At 41.0% G+C, this 17,841-nt stretch overlaps 1 protein-coding gene across 5 annotated transcripts in view; it reads right to left on the bottom strand.

Annotated features, from left to right (window-relative positions):
• Nucleotides 1–2,650: 2,650 nt before the first annotated feature.
• Nucleotides 2,651–17,841, bottom strand: part of ZNF346 (zinc finger protein 346) — a 34,306-nt gene continuing 19,115 nt past the window's right edge. For 2 of the 5 annotated variants that reach the window (XM_053292815.1, XM_053292814.1), the window contains exons 5-7: nucleotides 16,985–17,221; nucleotides 5,590–5,683; nucleotides 2,651–3,408 (exon numbers count right to left, since the gene is read on the bottom strand). In XM_053292815.1, coding sequence (XP_053148790.1) covers nucleotides 3,303–3,408; nucleotides 5,590–5,683; nucleotides 16,985–17,221 — 437 coding nt within the window. In that variant the 3' untranslated portion in view covers nucleotides 2,651–3,302. Of the gene's footprint in view, nucleotides 3,409–5,589; nucleotides 5,684–11,570; nucleotides 11,796–12,801; nucleotides 13,265–16,984; nucleotides 17,222–17,841 lie in introns of those variants that run through there. The other 3 variants (XM_053292816.1, XM_053292818.1, XM_053292817.1) reach the window with 3 other exon arrangements.

Here is a 17,841-nt window from a genome sequence, read left to right on the forward strand (position 1 = left end):
TATTGATCATGTTAAGACTGCAACAGAGTACTCACTCTGTCTTCTACTGGCCCAAAGTATCAGTTATTAGCAACTGCAACATAATTCAATATTTAGTAGAAACCAAGTTCCAAAGTCAGAGCTTCTCAAAGGCAATCAAGGTGTCCAGATTTCCATTCTGGATGCTTGCAAATGCTCACTGGGCATGTCAGAGACCAAACTTCAAAACACAGCACAAGACACTGAAGGATGCCAAAACTGAAAAGTTAAATGCAGGAAGAGGACGCTTAAAATCAAGGCCTATGCACACATAGCTACTGGAAAGTCAGAAGATACACATCTGTCCCTTCCATGATTTACAGAAAAGTTGCATAGAGTGAGCGTGTATACATATGTGTTTTTCACAACAGATGCAATCAGAGCAGAACCTCCGATACTTCAATGATTACTTCAAGGCCCATCCCCCTTCCAGCTTTAATCATGTCTGATCAGCACTGAATAAAGGAATGAGACTATTTGTGGGTCTTACAGGATAACACTTTCCAATCTATTGGAAATATGGACACACAAATCGAGGATGTTGAGTATCATCACTACACACCAACTTGAAGCTGCACCCCACCTCCAAACCTCTGTTTCTGCTTCGTCTGGGCTCTTCAGGTAAAGAGCATCTTGTACACAAAAGCCAGGCAATGGGGAAGACAAAAAGGGAAGCTTTCTATGACTAGTAATTTTAAGATCTGGAATGACCTGCCAGTGGCAGTGGATCATCATCCTACAAGACAGAGAATACAAGAAAATGCACTGCTAGCCTGATTTGACACTCATCCTAAGAGTACTGCTGGGAAAACAGAAGCAAAGACCACCGTATTAGCTTCTCTAGGGTGGCACTGAGGGGATACACACACACACACACACACACACACACACACACACACACACACACACCAGAGAAGCTGTATGCTTCTATAAATGTATAGATGTATACATTTATATAAATGTATAGATGGCGATTTTCACAGATTTCCGTCTGAGCAATACTGTAGATGGGAGGCCTGGAAGCTACCTGAAGAGACAAAAATGCCAGCCAATAACCCCACCCCCATCAGAATAGGAGAAACAGGTTCACATGACAAGCCACTTAGATAGGATAGAGGATGGGACATCTGGATTCCCACAAATTCTGAAAACATCCTTATCATCAGGAAGGAGGTAGAGAATGAGAAGGGCTATACAGTAGCCTGGAGTGTAGAATGAACAAGATAGGAACATAGTAAACTGCCATATTTTGAGTCAGACCATTGGTCTATCTAGCTCAGTTTTGTCTTCACAGAGAGTTTTGTCTTCACAGACTTCTCCAAGGTTGCAGGCAGGAATCTCTCTCAGCCCTATCTTGGAGAAGCCAGGGAGGGAACTTGAAAACCTTCTGCTCTTCCCAGAGGGGCTCCCTCCCCTGAGGGGAATATCTTACAGAGTTCACACTTCTAGTCTCCCATTCATATGCAACCCAAATGGACTCTGCTTAGCTAACGGAACAAGATATGCTTGCTACCACAAGACCAGCTCTCCTCTCCAGATGTAATTGCCTACAGAGAATATAGTCTTTCTACTAATTACTGGAACTCAAGAGTTATACAAGCTTGTGCAGAGGGCTCTAAAGCCCTGCAAAGTTTGAGTTAGGTAAGACTCAAGAGTATCGGGGTTCAGTTTTAAGTTAGTCCTGTTTCAATCCACAACCGTGAAGCAGACAGGAAGTTAGAGGCATGAGAAAAAAGAAGAGCCAAAGCCTAGGCTTCAAAGGGGAGCAGAAAAGCTATTCAAAAGACAGGCCTAATCAAGCGATTAAACCATTCCCTGCTTTTATGCCATGTGCTATGGATGTGCTTTTGGGTCAAATAAGCTTCGAATTTAAATGGGTTCTGGATACATGCCATGTGCCAGATTTCAGACAAACTGAAGATGTTTACAAAGATGTTAATAAAGATCAAAAATGTTAACATACTTCAAGCTGACCTCCTTGTACACATGCATGGCGAAAGGAAGTGACCAATATGCAAACTAATTTCGCCTCCTTTCCAAGCAAAGCAAGTAGGCAAGTCACCTCAAGCGGCATACCCAGGTAGTACCTATATTCCTTCCTGAGCCTCAGGAAATTATTAGAAAGGAATGGATGGGACCCCTAGATTCACACACATGGAACAAAATGAACTCTCACACACAAAAGCCTTTCAAGTTATGGCATCCACAATCCTAGCTTTGGGAGGTGGTTATCACATTCAGAAGCAGAAAAGTTAAATGCAGTTTACTCTTGCTATCAAAAATTATCTTCTGTAACTTGGATGTTACTACACTTATATATTGGGAAGATCATCCTACCAATTTTACTTCAAGTCCCAAAGTCAAAATATAGCAGTTTGTTTCTCTTGGCTTACTGCCACTCTGTATAGATTTGTTAAAATGCTTTAAGGTTCTGAGAAAGAATGTGTGTTAAAAGCTATTGCTACATCAAAAATATTTCTGATGAACATTTTAACACAACAGAAACCTACATACAGCCTGGTTCCAATACATTCACAAGAAGAATGCCAGAGAGAAGGGTAGCTTTTTGGAGACACAGCTAGCTGCATCAGAACCACCCACTCCAGCTTGCTCTTCTGAAGCAGATTATGAATATAATTAAACAGAAACAACTTTATTAAACAGAACACCAGATGCTCCAGAAACAACATCTGCAGAACTACAAAAAAGAAAATATGCAAATGGCAAACCGGTGACCTAAGAAACTCTGCACACAAATCCAATAATGGAAGGGGAAAGACAAACACAGTGCTGTAACTCCCCATTCCAGTCAAGGAGTATCAGTCCATCCACTTCTGCCCATTCCACACCTTACACTTAACAAGCACTGTGTTACCAAGAATCACAAGCTTTTTTCTAAAGGTCGATCTCCTCTGGCTGGTACTAGGTGTAGAACTTGGTTCTGCTTCTTCTGGCCAGAGGGAAAGAGGATGGGTCTAAGAGAGAGCACTGGCAGATGCCAAGTCTTGCTTGTGTCATACACAAGACTGCCCCCCCGCCACCCGTCAGTCATTACAGCAAGAGATTACACAATGGAAACTACTCTAAAGGACTGAGCAAACGCCAACTAGTGAATCTGTTCCTTCTAGATCCTTTAGCCAGTTGTTCGTTTTGAATCAGCTAAATCTGTGCACTGCAGGATAGGAGGGTTTCATTTAGCCAGAGGAACAATAAAACCATAGTGAGTCGATCAAATATGTTCACTTTGGGACTGCTGGCAATCCAAAACAGTGCTGGAGCTTGCTCTAGAGGTCTTGGCTGAAATAACTGTAGCCATCAGGGCCTGCCGTCTCCTCTCGTGTGTACTGCTGCTTCTGGTAGCGTCCTGTAGTGGGCACTGCTCCTGGTATCCTGTGGTTTGAGTTAGGGAAGGGACAAAGAAGGCGATTCAAATGGCTTCAAAATGGATTATTTCACAGTCTATAGAAAGTGAATATTTGCCTGTCAGGAGTCTCAAGCCACACCTGGACTAAGAACGGTGCAAAATTATAGGTCTTGAAAAATTCTGCCTCTGTCACAGCAATGACTTGCTCTTTCAAGTGTGTGGTGAAGCAGGGATGGGAGAATGGCAAGAGCTACACAGCTGCAATACATCAAAGTGGCCCCATCTGCAGATGCACCCACACATGGCATCATCATATCATTGCTTTCTGCATGGCAGGTGTGGCTTTGTGCTAACAGCCGGTAGGATTATACTAGACAATGTAATGCTGCCCACTTTGGGCAGAAAACGTCACCTCCAGCTCAGATAGTGCTAAAAGCAAGCATCTTATGTTTGCGGTGTAAAGTGAGACATTGCCCTTGGTATTCAACACAACTGGCAAACTTAACTTAGCCGGAAGTACAAAGCTTCCCAGTTCCACACACTTGCATGGATGTGGGAATGCAGTGCCACCCCCAGAATCTAGCATTGCCGTTGTCCTTAAGAGAGGTTATACTGGAAGGGGTATCAGATTGCCTTGATGCCATATCCCATGAGCCTTCATGCTCTGTGAGGAGTCCATGGTGATTTGAGGAGTCTCACAAAAACAGATTCATGGAAAAAACTGCTGGTTTGCTTGTTAAAGGATAGAAGACAGAACACTCTTCCTTGCCCTCCTCCCCAGAATTTACCAATTTTGGCTTGTTTTGCTAGCCAAACCCATTCTTTGGTCACCATCCACACTTTCCACAGTGTTCGGTGCCGAGAATTCAGCAAAGGGAGAAGTGTTTGCACAGGTGCTCGACTTGAAGGTGCAACTAGCACTTCACTGCTGGTGCTGCCTCCTGCAAAACCCATGGGGAAGAGAGGGGATCTACCCCATCCATTATGCTATGGAAAGGTGGGGCAGCAGGAGGAGAGAAAGAGAAGCCACCTGTTTCTCTCCTGCCAAGCTGGGCTTTTGCAGATACAACTAGCTGCTCCTCGCTGCTACCTCCTGTAAAAACCCAAAGAAAATGGTGGTGGTGGTGGTGGGGACGACTCACTCCTTCATTGCCCACTGCCTCTCTATAGAAGAAAGGATAGTCTCTCTTCCAGGTGTGTTTTTGCAACCGGTAGCTGAAAAGCACTGCCGGTGCTTTTTGCAAAAGCATAACTAGCAGAAGAATACCCACCTCTCCTTTCCTCCACAGGAAACAGGAGGGAGGAAAAAGAAGTGATTTCTGTCCTGCAAGCAGAGCCTTTTGTGAAACCACAGGGGCACTCACTGCTGGTGAGGAGAGTAAGATTATGGAACTCTACCTCCACCAGCCCCAAAGACTGCCAGACACACAAACACAACCTGAGCCGCATTTTTGGTGCAAAAGATTTTGCTCCCATGGAGTTCTCCAAGGAAGCCTGCATCAATGTGGCCTCTTTATAATAGTTCATATTTACAGCGTTTTGCAGCTTGCATACCAATTTTGGCCAAATTTTAAAAATGTGTTGAGGAAAAAAAAACTTTGAATGCACTCAGAAGCTTGCTGCACATATCCAGAGTAAAAGAGGTGTCAAGAGGACTGATGACCCCTAGGCTAACAACACAACACCCTTACCAAAGAGGCTACAGATGCTAATTTGCCTTCATTGTTTTGCTTTAGGCCAAGCGGATCTATGTATGTATTTATTTAGTACCTTTATATACTGCCCCATACAAAAATGTTCCTGGGCGGTTCACAATATAAAAACATTAAACATTAACATAATCTAGACCAAATTTGGAAATTCTGCAGTGGGAAATTTGGTTCATAAACCTCACCCTTGCCCCAAATGCTCATTATTTTGGTTCATAACTAGCCGGATAGGTCTTTTACACTAGCATCCTATATTAGAGCTGGACACATTAGACCATGTACACTGCTCTCTGGGCTCCTTGGAGGAAGAGTGAGAGATATAAAGGTAAAAGTAAATAAATAGATGAAAATACAAATCAAACAGAGCTTACCAGAAAGAAGTCAAGCAAATACATTTGTAAAGATGTGAAATGCAAGTCAGATGTGGGACAGTACTTTCTGTTCAGTGGCAGGTGATAAGTTTGACCACTATAGACAACAGAACATGTACACACTTACTGGTTCTTGTGTTTGAAGCCACTGATGTGAGCTTGGTACTGTTCTATCGAGTTCAGTACTATATTACAGGTGTTGCAGGGATACCCCTTCCCAGCTGAAACAGACAGGGTTAAACAAACATGAGCACCAAGTTAATGGACAACCATCATACAAATAAGCAAAGCAGTCAAATTTGAATGTCAAATAACAATTATGACTCGGCCAAAGAAGATGCCAGGGACCCAAAGCATGGCCTCCATCTGCTCAGAAGTGTACACACACGGAAAAGCCTCCATTGTGGTTGCTTTATTAACACATACTCTTCTCAGATATCAAACTACTGTACACAAGATGCAGAAGACCAATGATCAGATATCCCACTATTTCTGCTCTTAGTAGAAACTAGCCACAGAGGCCACCAGATGTAACTGGAGCAGCAGGGCCCTCCCTGCCATTTGCCTGGTCTAAATGCTCTCTTTTCCTAAAGCTGCTGTTTGTCCTGCTGAAGAAAATGCATAGGTATGCTTTCTTCAGTGGGACAAACAAGTTTTTGGGGTGGGTGGGTTGCGGGTTGTAATTTGGTTCAGGGAAATGGCACAAGAGAAACAACTGGACTCCCCATTTCCTAGTACTACTGCTCCAATCAAATCTGAGCCCCCTGCGGCAGTTGCATAGAAAAACAGAAAGGTCTGCTGCAAACTGTCCTGAGATGAACTTTTCATGAAAAGCAGTATACAAATTTAACAATAAATACAATCTGGCTCTCATATAGTTTGGCCTTCAACATTAATGCTTTCTGTAGCATTCCCACTGTAATGCTATTATATATTTTGAAGAATTGTTGGTAGTTGGTTTCTGTGAAATAAAGTCATACTTCTTGATGACCTACAGATACCAAATGTTGCATGAACAAATCCTGCCATTTAAATTAGCTGAATGCACAATTTTTTTTACACTGAGATCTGCTGGGGAAAAGGTTCAAATAATGTTTTTGGTATCAATAAATTCTGAATATAATAATTTTTAACTGCTATTGTTCTGGACAGATTTTTAACACTCAACAAACTGATCAATAATTCCAAAATGACATCATGCCAAAGACAAGCAGAGCTTTCTCAGATGCAAATTTACTATGATTCAAATTTACCATATATGGTAATTATTCAATAAAATGGATGTTTGAAGTTGAAATCCTACACATTTCAAACTGTTCTTTTACTTCCCTTTTGCAAGCACATTAATAAAAAAAATTTCTGACATATACAGGTGGTCTTCGAACAGCAGTTTCACCCATTTGAAGACCACCTCCCTGTATACCAATGTAGTTATTGTGGGGAGTAGTTCCAGTTAATCATGCTTTTGAATTCATGGCAGCTTCAGCTATTCATTCCCCCTCCCGCCCCAAAATTGGTATACAGTTTAAAAAGCCACTCTCCCCGCTTCTCAGCTGGCGGGTGGGGAAATTTAAAGACTCGGCATGAGAGGCACAGGGTGCTCCACCCACTCTCACCTTTCTCGCCATTTCTTTAAACCTCCCCACGTGTCAGCTGAGAAGTAGGGAGAGTAGCTATTTAAACTTGACACTTTCCTGCGGTTCTCAGCCTATGTGCATGGAGGTTTAAAGTTTAAATAGCCACTCTCCCCCTGCAGGCTGCACCATCCACTCTCGCCATGAGAGTGGATTGTTCAGCTAAGGAATGTAACCCCATATTTTGGGTTAGGTCAAGCACTCCAATATCAAGGTTTCCATGAACGTTACCCCTGCAATATTAGTGGGCCTCCTGCATGTCATTTCTTGAACTTTCCTAGCAGCGTGGTTTACACACAATGACTTTGCCGGTCAACGATGGGCCTCACCTACACGTTTCTATATTTGTCTCTTCCTTCCTCAGAATCTTAAACTGTATCAAAGGGAAAGCAGAGATTTTTTTAAAATTCTGAAACACAACTAAACAAAATGTTTCACAAATACAAATACATAGTATCTGTTCCAAATTGCAGTGCATATGGTCTAACTAATCTGTTTCAGGCCACATATAGTTGTTTAAGCTATCTTTTGCAAGAATCGCATAGGATGTTGTCTCCAGTGTCATTTTTATTGGCATTTGGGGTTAAAAACTGCAGTAAAGAGACATGTCTGTGGGATCATTTGGAAGTTGGTGTCAGTGAGGGGGCAGTTTAAAAGGCAAGGAAACAACCAGAGCCTTCATGAAAATACTGCACCAATATGGACGGCATACTACAGCAAAGGGTGAAGAATGTATATGTGCACTCTAGGGAAAGATTCGATGCCTTTAAAACATCTGCTCAGCTTAGAAAGGTGGCATTATGCAGCACTCCAGAATGGCTCTGTTAAACAGTATTAGCCACTGGTAGGATCAATGGAATGAGAAATGTGGATCTGAACACTTAGGTGTCTCAAAACTCACTCAGGATGCCTATTAAGTGTTTTGCCAATAGCTTTTCATCACCTTTCTTGTGGCATCCTCAGGTTTCTCTCTCATATTAATATTAGGTTTCTACTATTATTGCAGGAAATACAAAATCCCCTCTAAAGCTGGGGGAGTATCCATTCCCCAATAGTTGGAAAAGGCATGTAGGAGTTTTTGAGCCCCTGTAAGTAGGGAATACTGGGTCAAAAAGCAGGAGATAATGTTATGAGAAGCCCCTGCAAACTAAGGTTGCACTACCACTGCTTTCCTCACCAATTGTATCATGAGTTTATTGACAAAGCCTCTAGCTGTATCCAAAGGTTCCCTTTCTCCAGAGTGCAATGCTACCATGCTTTACTGCATGGAGCTTGGGAGCCAAGATCATGTGTTATAGTACATGTTTGCATGTGTGCATCTATGCCTCCCCCAATGAGATGTCACTTGGTACTGCATGATGCAACCATTAAAGTCCTGAACACCTCCCAATCACACATATGCCCGCTCATATCCCATTGACAGCATTTTTTTTAAAAAACCCAAATTCTGCTCATGTCTAATTTTTGTTTAACAGGGAACTCTCAAGCTTAATAAAAGCCAGCTTGTAAAATATTCTGCTTTTGCCCATTTTTGCCTACTTCAATGAGTGAGATGAATAAGGGAGGAGATAAATTTGACTTTTGCTTTAGGAGCATGGGAACTCTTGGCTGCCAAGAGTAGATGCGTAAGACACAATAATAAAAGCTTTTAAAGAGTCCATCTGTATGTAAATAGTCAGACGACAGGTTCTTCCCTCAAGGCCAAAGTTGTTTCCGTAGTGCATCTCATGGTACTTGGTTTGGAAATGAAGGGATTCCTAATCGTCATCACCCTGTAGCACAGGACTACACAACTTTGGCCTTTCTGTAGCTATTGGATTACAATTCCAATCATGTGATGATTGTGGCTGTGGCTGATCAAAGTTGTAGTCCAACAATAGCTGGAAGGCCAAAGTGGTGCAGCCTTGCTCTAGCAGGTTTATCAACAGCCATTTGTCCCAGCTGCCTATGGCGAGCAAGAACTAGCTCCCGGTGCACAAGGCAGCAAAGCTTTTGTAAACTGGAAGGAAGCACCCACCCCTTTTTCTAGCTGCCTCCATTACAAGTGGCTGAAACAGACTGATGTCGACAGACAGACATTTTCTGTGGATGTATTTGTAAGGCTGCTCTCTAGTAACACTGCCGCATTGTCTCTTATGCTCCGTGGTTAGGGTGAAACATTACCGTCTTCATTCCCAATCCTTTTATGTTTGAAAACCGAAGTAGTAACACTTGATTACTTACTTCCAAGTAACTTGGAAACAGGAAATGTGTGTGTCAGTGAATGGGGGCTTGGATGGAGTTCCATGAGTGGCAACGGAACACAGAGCTAAGGCCAGATAATGGTAACTGAACCATAAAGCAGGATTCGACAGGAGCAGACACCACATTCAAAGTGACACCATCCCCATATTCCACATACAATAATGTGGACAGGCTGAAAAGGTACAGGAAAATTACAAAAATGATAAAAGAACTAAAAAACAAATAATATGAGGACTGAAGAACTAGATAGGTTAAGTGTGGCAAAGACAAAGGTTAAGGAGTATGTTTAGCCTAGATTAGAGGTTTGTTTTTAAAGTCCAAAGGATGCAAGTGGTGGGGGAAATGGTAACAGAGGTATACATATTTCAAACAGGAGCAGTTCAACCAGAACAAGATAAACAGGGCTAGTTGTTTAAAAACGTAGGGGGAGAGAATTAACTGAAGTATGGAGAAAGAATATCCTAAATGTCAAAAGCATATCAGTCAGTGATCAAGCTGCTGGGGAAGATTTAGTCTCCTTCCTGGAGGATTTCAGGAAATTATTAGGGCATGTACCTGTTGGGCACCTATAGCAACTAGGGCCATAAACATTCACATGAAGTGGAATGTCCAGTAGGTCGCTGCTGGTTGATCAGTGGATTCTATTCAAGAGCAACACACAAATTTCTATAATCCACTGCTATGCAAAACCTTCTTTCTGAGATTAATCCAATTGGGAAGAATGTTTGCATTTGAGAATAAGTCACTACTGGATTACCCATCAAAAGATATGTAATGCCTAGAATGAATCTTTGACTTGACAAATAAGACTGCAGGGTTTACTGAAAAGAGGCTGTGGGGTGTGTTTGACCCTAAAGGAATAAAAGAAAAACTAAAAGGCTAGAGATAAAATATAGTAAAAGGAAGGAGGTAGAAGTGGAAACAGCGTAAGCGTTGGCTGGGGGTGGGTGGGGAGGACATATCAACTGACTCTGAATAGCTACATATTAAGGAACTCTGTACCAAGAAAGAAGTCTAAGTTATAAACCTAGGGGGAAAGCAGTCAATTGATTTTCAAGTTAATGAAACTTCACTGCCTACTGATGGAAGAGGGATTTAGACAGGATAAGGTTTTAGAGGTTAACTGTCAACGAGTTAAATTTGTCAAAATGGCACAAACACAACATTGCAACAAGTATTTTTACTACTAATTTTCCAAGTGCCATGGGAGTAAGAGAATTTGGAACTAGCAGCATTGATTAAATTTCAGCCTGTATTGATTGGAAGTCAACTGTCTCTCTTCGTACCTTGAATCTTTACCTCACTACTTATATGTGGTTATTAAACAGCAATTCTCATCAACAAGTATAAAGCAGGACAGCTTTTCTGCCAAGTAATCAGAAACAATCAAGATATAAACCCTCATCATCCTGAAATAAAACAGGGATGTACAAGCAGGGACCTCTGTAAAAGATTCAAGGCACAAGTATTGTGCTCCTTTTTTCTGGTTACATCCCTTCCATTAAAGTTACAGAAGAAAAAAACATTTTGATTTTAAATATTACTTAGGTGTTACAACTCAAAACAATGCACTGCATCAAGTATTCACAGTGTGAGCAGAAGTTCCACTCACACAACTGGGAGGAGTGATTTTCAGATTTCCCCTTCCTGCTGCCTGTACCTCCCTAAAAACCTACTCCTGATGGCTGAACGACCCTCTGGTGCAGGATAGCTTGAGGCATGAGGGGAGGGGGATCAGAGAAGGGGGGGTCCCCTTGTGCAAGGGAAATTTCTTCCATTTATGCAAACACTTAAGATGCATGCCTTATCTCCCATCAGACCTCTGGGGTAGCTAAGAATGTTTACTTGCAAACATATGTCAAAATAAAACACAGTAACACTTTCAGAAAAGCAGCAGCCTGAAGCACAAATAATTAATAATTATCTATCTCTCCTGAAGGAAGGGTAGGTCTTAGTTTATTTTTTTTGCAAGGACAGGACATAAGTTGTCATCTGAGGCTTTTTGGAGAGGAAGTTCCGTAGTCAGGATGTCATAGGAGAATGTTCTCTCCCTAGCAGCCACACACCCTTCAGAAGGCGAGGACATCCCAGAGCTGGACAACATCCTGAGTCAGGGAGAGTTGTATGGAGATAAGCAATCCTTCAGATAGTCTGGTCCCAGACCTTCTTGAGGTTTAGGGATAAAAAACAGCATTTTGATTTGGGCCTAGAAATGAACTGAGAGTCAGTGTAGTAGTTGTAACATTGCTTTATTATTATTATTACTACTTTGTTTTTCAGTTGTTCTGCTGCTTCTGCTCACTTTCAAACAAAGCAGATTCAATTTGGAGATGGTGCATAACTTGCTTTCTGTAGCATCTGTCTATTTTATTTCTCTCCGCCCTAGGAATTTTCTTCACGTTCACTTCTTCCTCTATGTGCTATAATACTGCTGCTTGCATTTCATCCATTTTGCCTGTTTGTTAAAAACAGTACAATCAATATGTTCTGGGGGGTGGGGGGGATTTCCTGCCATTTTTACGCAGAGCAACAGTTGTGTATTCCTCCTCTGGATAATAGTTGTTCTGGTCCCCAAATAAACAGTTTTGGTTCTGTAATGCCCCCCTGCCCTTTGGTAATCTTTTCCCCTTGGTTTGAGCTATGCAGTATTAAAGTGTACCATGATTTTAGGTTATGTTTAGATATGCCACTTCAGATTACCTTATCTTTGTTTCATTTCTCTGTTTAAAACTGTATTGCTTAATTTTCCGTTCCCCAGGAGCACTGCATTCATAGTCCAGACTCTTTGCTCCAATTGGGGGTAGGCAGACAATCTCCCCAGATTAATTTCTTGAACCATGTGTTCCCAAGTGTGTTACTTAAGTTCATTTTTGTGTCTTTAAAAAACCTGCCTTGGTTAAAGACTCACATTGTTAGATTTTCCCACTGCAACTCCATTTGATAGCTGCAATGTGTAGATGTAAGCAAGTCACTCCCTTCATTGGAAAGGCATTTTGAAAGATGCAACTTCTTTTATAGCATTCTCCCAAAAGGCTTTGTTGATTTTTGTGCCCTTCACTGTTTCTCAACGTTGACTCCCTTACAGTTCTCAAATCTACAAGGTTAGCATTTGAAACACGAAATAATAAGTAACATTCCTCTAGCTCTGTTGGAGATGCAGACATCTTTCCAATGATTTTTTTACTTTTGTCCTACCTTCTTTTTCCGTGACACCAGCATTCATATCTTGGCTCTAGTAAGCATTTGGCATATCTGGACACACTGCATAACTACCTAGATCTCCTGTCCTTGCCATACTTACTACATTTTGTTATTTTTTAACACAAATTGTTGACGTGGTGTCTGATGTTTATGCTGTTCCAAAAGCCAAGCATTTACTGTGTTATCTAAGAACAGTTTGCTGTTGCAGTGGCAGAGAGTCTGCCTTCTGTATGTTATTTATTATGTAATGTATATTCAAATGTTCTCCACATAGCTTTAATAGGTCCAACGTCTCTAGCACGTTACAAGCATAATTTCATTGTGACCTTGGCTCCTCTACTGCTGTTCTTAAATGTGCACATTCATGCCTCTTGTAAACATAGTACAAATATGTCACAGATACAATGGACTCACTTCAACATGAATGCAGGCCTAGATGTACTAAAAATAAATACAATTAGCCATGTAGTTTTTTCATTACTGTTTGCCCATTATCTTGCTTTTGATACAGGCGATACCAATTCATTTCATTTGGTGACCTTTTAAGAACTTTTCAGGAACTTCACACTACACTTTCCATTATTCATCCATACTGCTTATGATCATCAATGTAAGCACGAAGATTATGAATTATATATTCTTTAACATGTTTGAAGGGTAGGTTCTTCTGGATCTGCTGAAATGCCTGAATTTCATATACTTCACATAATTTGTACCTATCACCTGGAGCAAGAAGAATGTGTACATGAGGCAATAAGTTTAAAAATGATTACAAAGTTAATTTGTACTTCTAAAATATGATTATATTCCTCTCCTATAGGAGAGGTAGCATTCCCTTTCCTTTTGCATAGGAAAATTTTGCAATTTAGTAAGAGTAAACAATATTTATAGTTTATTTGGATAACAGATGCAATGCAGGAAGCCTGACCTTTTTATGGCATACAGCATTTTGAAGCAACTAACATGCTTTAGGCTTTTCAAATAAAAGGCTGGTTGCACAGTCATGCATGCTACCCCTAAAGGTTTCCTACATTCCCTAAGATGCAGCACATCAGAAAGACCAACATACAAAGACCAACATACATTTTCCACTCAAAAATGGGCTTGATGAAGCCTTATGTAAGAGTGGCCTGTTAATGTGGATTACCGACATTAGCGTGATTGTGTGAACAGATGACAAGGTGGTTTATGGCCTGAGATTAATCTGAGATTCCTACCTTGGCATGTGTTCAATCAATCATATTAATGACAGTAGCCTACATTAAACCAAGATTCAACCAACTGTGTGAATCAGGCCAATCTCTCTCCTTTGCTTCAACAATAACAGTCAACTGCATTATTTAAATTAGGAATTTTTAGGGAAGATTTCCCTAACTTGTCAATACTAAGACAAACTGCATTGGTATGCATGTGACTCCAGTTTGTATATACAAACTGCTTATCAAATTACAATGCAATACTGAGTCACCATATGGGAATACAATACATATAAAAATGAATCACAGTGTGTCTACATGGATCCACGGGCTGGACTTTCCAACCTAGGAAATATAACATTGTGCCATTAAAAAGCCACTGCTATTTTACCAGCTTGTGGAAAGTACTGTGATACCCTGACTAGAACCCCAGCTCCTGTTCTGTTCACAGAATGGGGCTTTCCCACCTTGAATTTTAGTTTTGAATCTGAATGAGACTGTTGTAGACACAGACTGACATTTGATGCCAGCAGGCCTCCATCTGGGCTAAAACAGCAGTCCCGAAATCTGAACCTGTGCTAGCAGCCTGTAGAGGCAAAAGGCACTCACCTTGAATTCTTAAAAATGCAATTCCATTTCCAAATGAAATAAACAGGGGTCTTAGATAAACCCTGAGAAACAGAGTAACCACACCCTAAAAATGCAATTGAGGCAAGCTATGACAGTTGATTAGATTTGGCATACTGTCCATTTGGGGGGCAGGTCATCTGAATGGCAACTTCCCTACTCATGCATTTCCCCCTTGCCTCCACAAAAGAAATTCCCCAGGTCTTGGAAGCCTTTGCAGCTTCTGCTAGGGGACCCTAGAAAGGAAAACCTATCTTTGCTTGTAGACGTGTGTATGACATCCTATGTAGGACTGCAGTGACATGGTCTACTCTTTATTGCTCTGAAGCCTTGACCAGCAGAGTGCCCATTTGTGAACTCACGCCTTCTTCAGCTGAAGTCACCAACTGCAGAGTCCCAATCCTAAACTGAAATCACTGTCCTTGGCTGATTCCCAATGTGGGTGTGCTGTGGGTTAATCCCAATCCTTTGCCTCTTTAATCAGAAGAAAATACCACTGTTTAGTGGTATTTACTTCCAAATGTGCTTTCACAGAAGTGCGGGCTTACCTTTCAGTAAGTGATCATATGCTTACCTGAGCACCAAACACAAATAGCTAAGCAGACATAATTCTGCTGTGGGGAAAAAAAGTTGCACACCAATATGTGCAAGTTGTTCTAACAATCAGTATGTATGCTTGCTCCAGTTGAAATGTGAAAGTAAATTTACAGTCAATCCACCTGACTGAAACATTCCATCAGTATATTTTAACAGGAAATTTCTTAAACTTTCCCCCCAGATCTTTTTCTCATCCCCTTGTGTCATTCTCTTTTGAGCTTTTATTAATGGCAACTAACTCCATTTGAACTGAACAGCGCTCTCTCTCTTATGAATGCCTTCGGCTTTTTGTGTTATGCGAATCTCACTTTTATGCTTTTAATCCCACTGTATTTTTGTCCCACTTCTCTCTCAAAAACAAATATAAGAACAAAATTCCTTGCCTCCACCTTTCTTGAGTTTAACATATAGTATAGCTTTCAATATTGCAAATCATCTTTTTGCTGAATGTATCCTATTGCTGCAATGTTTTCCTCTGCTTTTCCAGTCACATTTCATTCATTTTTCGTGAAATTTAATACCAGATGCCCTTACTTGAACTGAGCCAAGTTGTCCTCTGCCAAGAATTTGTTCCTCTTAATAGGTTTTTATTTTAAAGTTACATTTATGTCATTTATTACTCCTTATTTTGGTTTCTACAATTTTATTTTATTTTTATTTATCAAGCATTACGGCCTTAACTTTGAAACCTTATGTATTGTACAGTTGTTTCCAGTGGATTACTTGCTCCAATTTTCCCCTAGCTTCACAAACTGATCTTTCTGCATGGGTTTTTTTTCTTTTGCATCTCATACCAGTGTAGCATACATTCATTTCTGTGGTTTTTTATTTTTCAAAATCTCATTTTTTCCCTTGCTCTCAAGTGTTTTCTGTTCCTGCTTTCCTTTGTACAGACGTTCTCATATTTCCTTTTAATACTCCCAATACTGCAAAGTTCATTTAATTTTATGCATATGTTAGGAACATAGGAAGCTGCCATATAATGAGTCAGACTATGGGTCCATGTAGCTCAGTATTGTCTACACAGACTGGCAGTGGCTTCTCCAAGATTGTAGGGAGGAGTCTCTCTCAGCCCTGTCTTGGAGATGTCTGGGAGGGAACTTGGAACCTTTTGCATGCAAGCATGCAGGTGCTCTTTCCAGAGCGGCCCCATCATCTAGGGGGGGAAATACCTTACAGTGCTCACACATGTAGTTGCCTATTCAAATGCAACCAGGGCAGACCCTGCTAGCAAAGGGGACAATTAATGCTTGCTACCACAAGACCAGTAAAGTGAAAAAATTCATGACTGAATTTCCACAATACGTTGGCTACTTTCCCTCAATATTATTTGACTTAGAGAAATCCATGCATAATGTGAAAATGTTCTTGATTAGGGAAAAATCACAAGTGTACATACACATACTTCCAGTTTAGGAAAGGTCAGACCAGGTGTTCTCAAACTTTGGTCCCCAGATGATGTTGGACTACAACTCCCATCATCCCCAGCTACAACAGCACACTATCTTTTTAGTTGTATTTGCTGACAGTTTTGTTTGCTTTTGTGTGTTTTTGTTTAATGTATTGTTGTGGTTTTGTGAGTCACCCAGAGAACAAGTTGTCATGGAGAAGTCATATAAAGTTATCATTATTAACTCATGAATTGTCTGCACTGCGCCTCTCAGGTGTTTTGAAAGTTAAATGTCAATGTCACCACCTCTCGGCTGAGAAGTGGACTTTTGCTATTTGACTAGTTACCATTTAAAAGTTAAAGGGAAAATCTCTTACTTTTAAATGGCAACCAACAATGCTGGGAAGTGTTGGATTTCTGATCAGACATGATCTGACAACTTGGGGAGGGGGGCTATGTTGGCCCTCCCAACAATTTTTAAAGGTTGGATCCAGCATCTTTTAGGCAGCACAGGCCTAGTGCAAACAAATTACATGCAAGACAGTTCATAAGAGAAGTTAGTTGTAGATTTGTAAGTTTCTGTTTCCCAGCCTGCTCTTTAGTTACTGTGGAAGCTTGCTATGAAAAGCTCACCTGTCGAGGCAGCAGGTTCCTCAGTTGTTCTTCCATAGTGTGCCATTAGCTTAAGCTTGGTCTCCTGCTTTTTGTGTTTCTTGCCTACGTAGTGCTGTTTTGCCATCAGGGGATTATTGAAGGTGGCATGGCAGAGACTGCAGAATTTGTCTGGGTCAGAAGTGTTTTGATTCTCTTCATTAGAGGATACAGTAGTGGGAGGAGGGATAGTAGGTTGTTTCTGAGCAGGTACAGCTGCTGCAAAATTAATTCAGATACATAAATTGGGAGACGAACCAGTCAGAAGAGTTGAAAAAAATTCACATCACAAGAACAAACCACAACATCCTCACTAGTTTAGAGTTTTTCATTAGTAGTTTTATTCTGTGTGAAAATTTGATTGTTCTCACTGGCTGACAACCATACTAACCTGCACCAATGCACCACAGCTTTCCATCACACGAGGGAGGAGGAACAATTTTTGGCAAACTCCTTTTCTCTCTACAGCTGCCTCTGCCTCTCAAAACTATATCCTTGAGGGTTCCTGAACCTTCAGAGACACAGTCTTCAGAGGCATAGGAAGTGGCCAGAAAATCCTGGCACACTGGTGCAGAGTTAGTCAGGATGTTGGCCGCTGTATGCAAGTATGAAGAGATTTGTAGCTAATAAAAGCCCACAAAGGAGATTATAAAAGATAACAATGTAGGATTTATTTTATCTATGGATTTCAAATTTGTTACCACCACCAAGGTAGTCATGAAAGCTTGAGGAACTGGTATGCCAGTTTCTCAATTAGAAAAAAAATGTTTCCTTGAATTTCCTCATTAAACATCTCATCACATATTAGTGGGTCAGGGACCACTGTTCTTTTTGTACAA

The sequence above is a fragment of the Hemicordylus capensis genome, chromosome 2 (assembly GCF_027244095.1).
Source record: "Hemicordylus capensis ecotype Gifberg chromosome 2, rHemCap1.1.pri, whole genome shotgun sequence".
NCBI lineage: Eukaryota > Metazoa > Chordata > Lepidosauria > Squamata > Cordylidae > Hemicordylus > Hemicordylus capensis.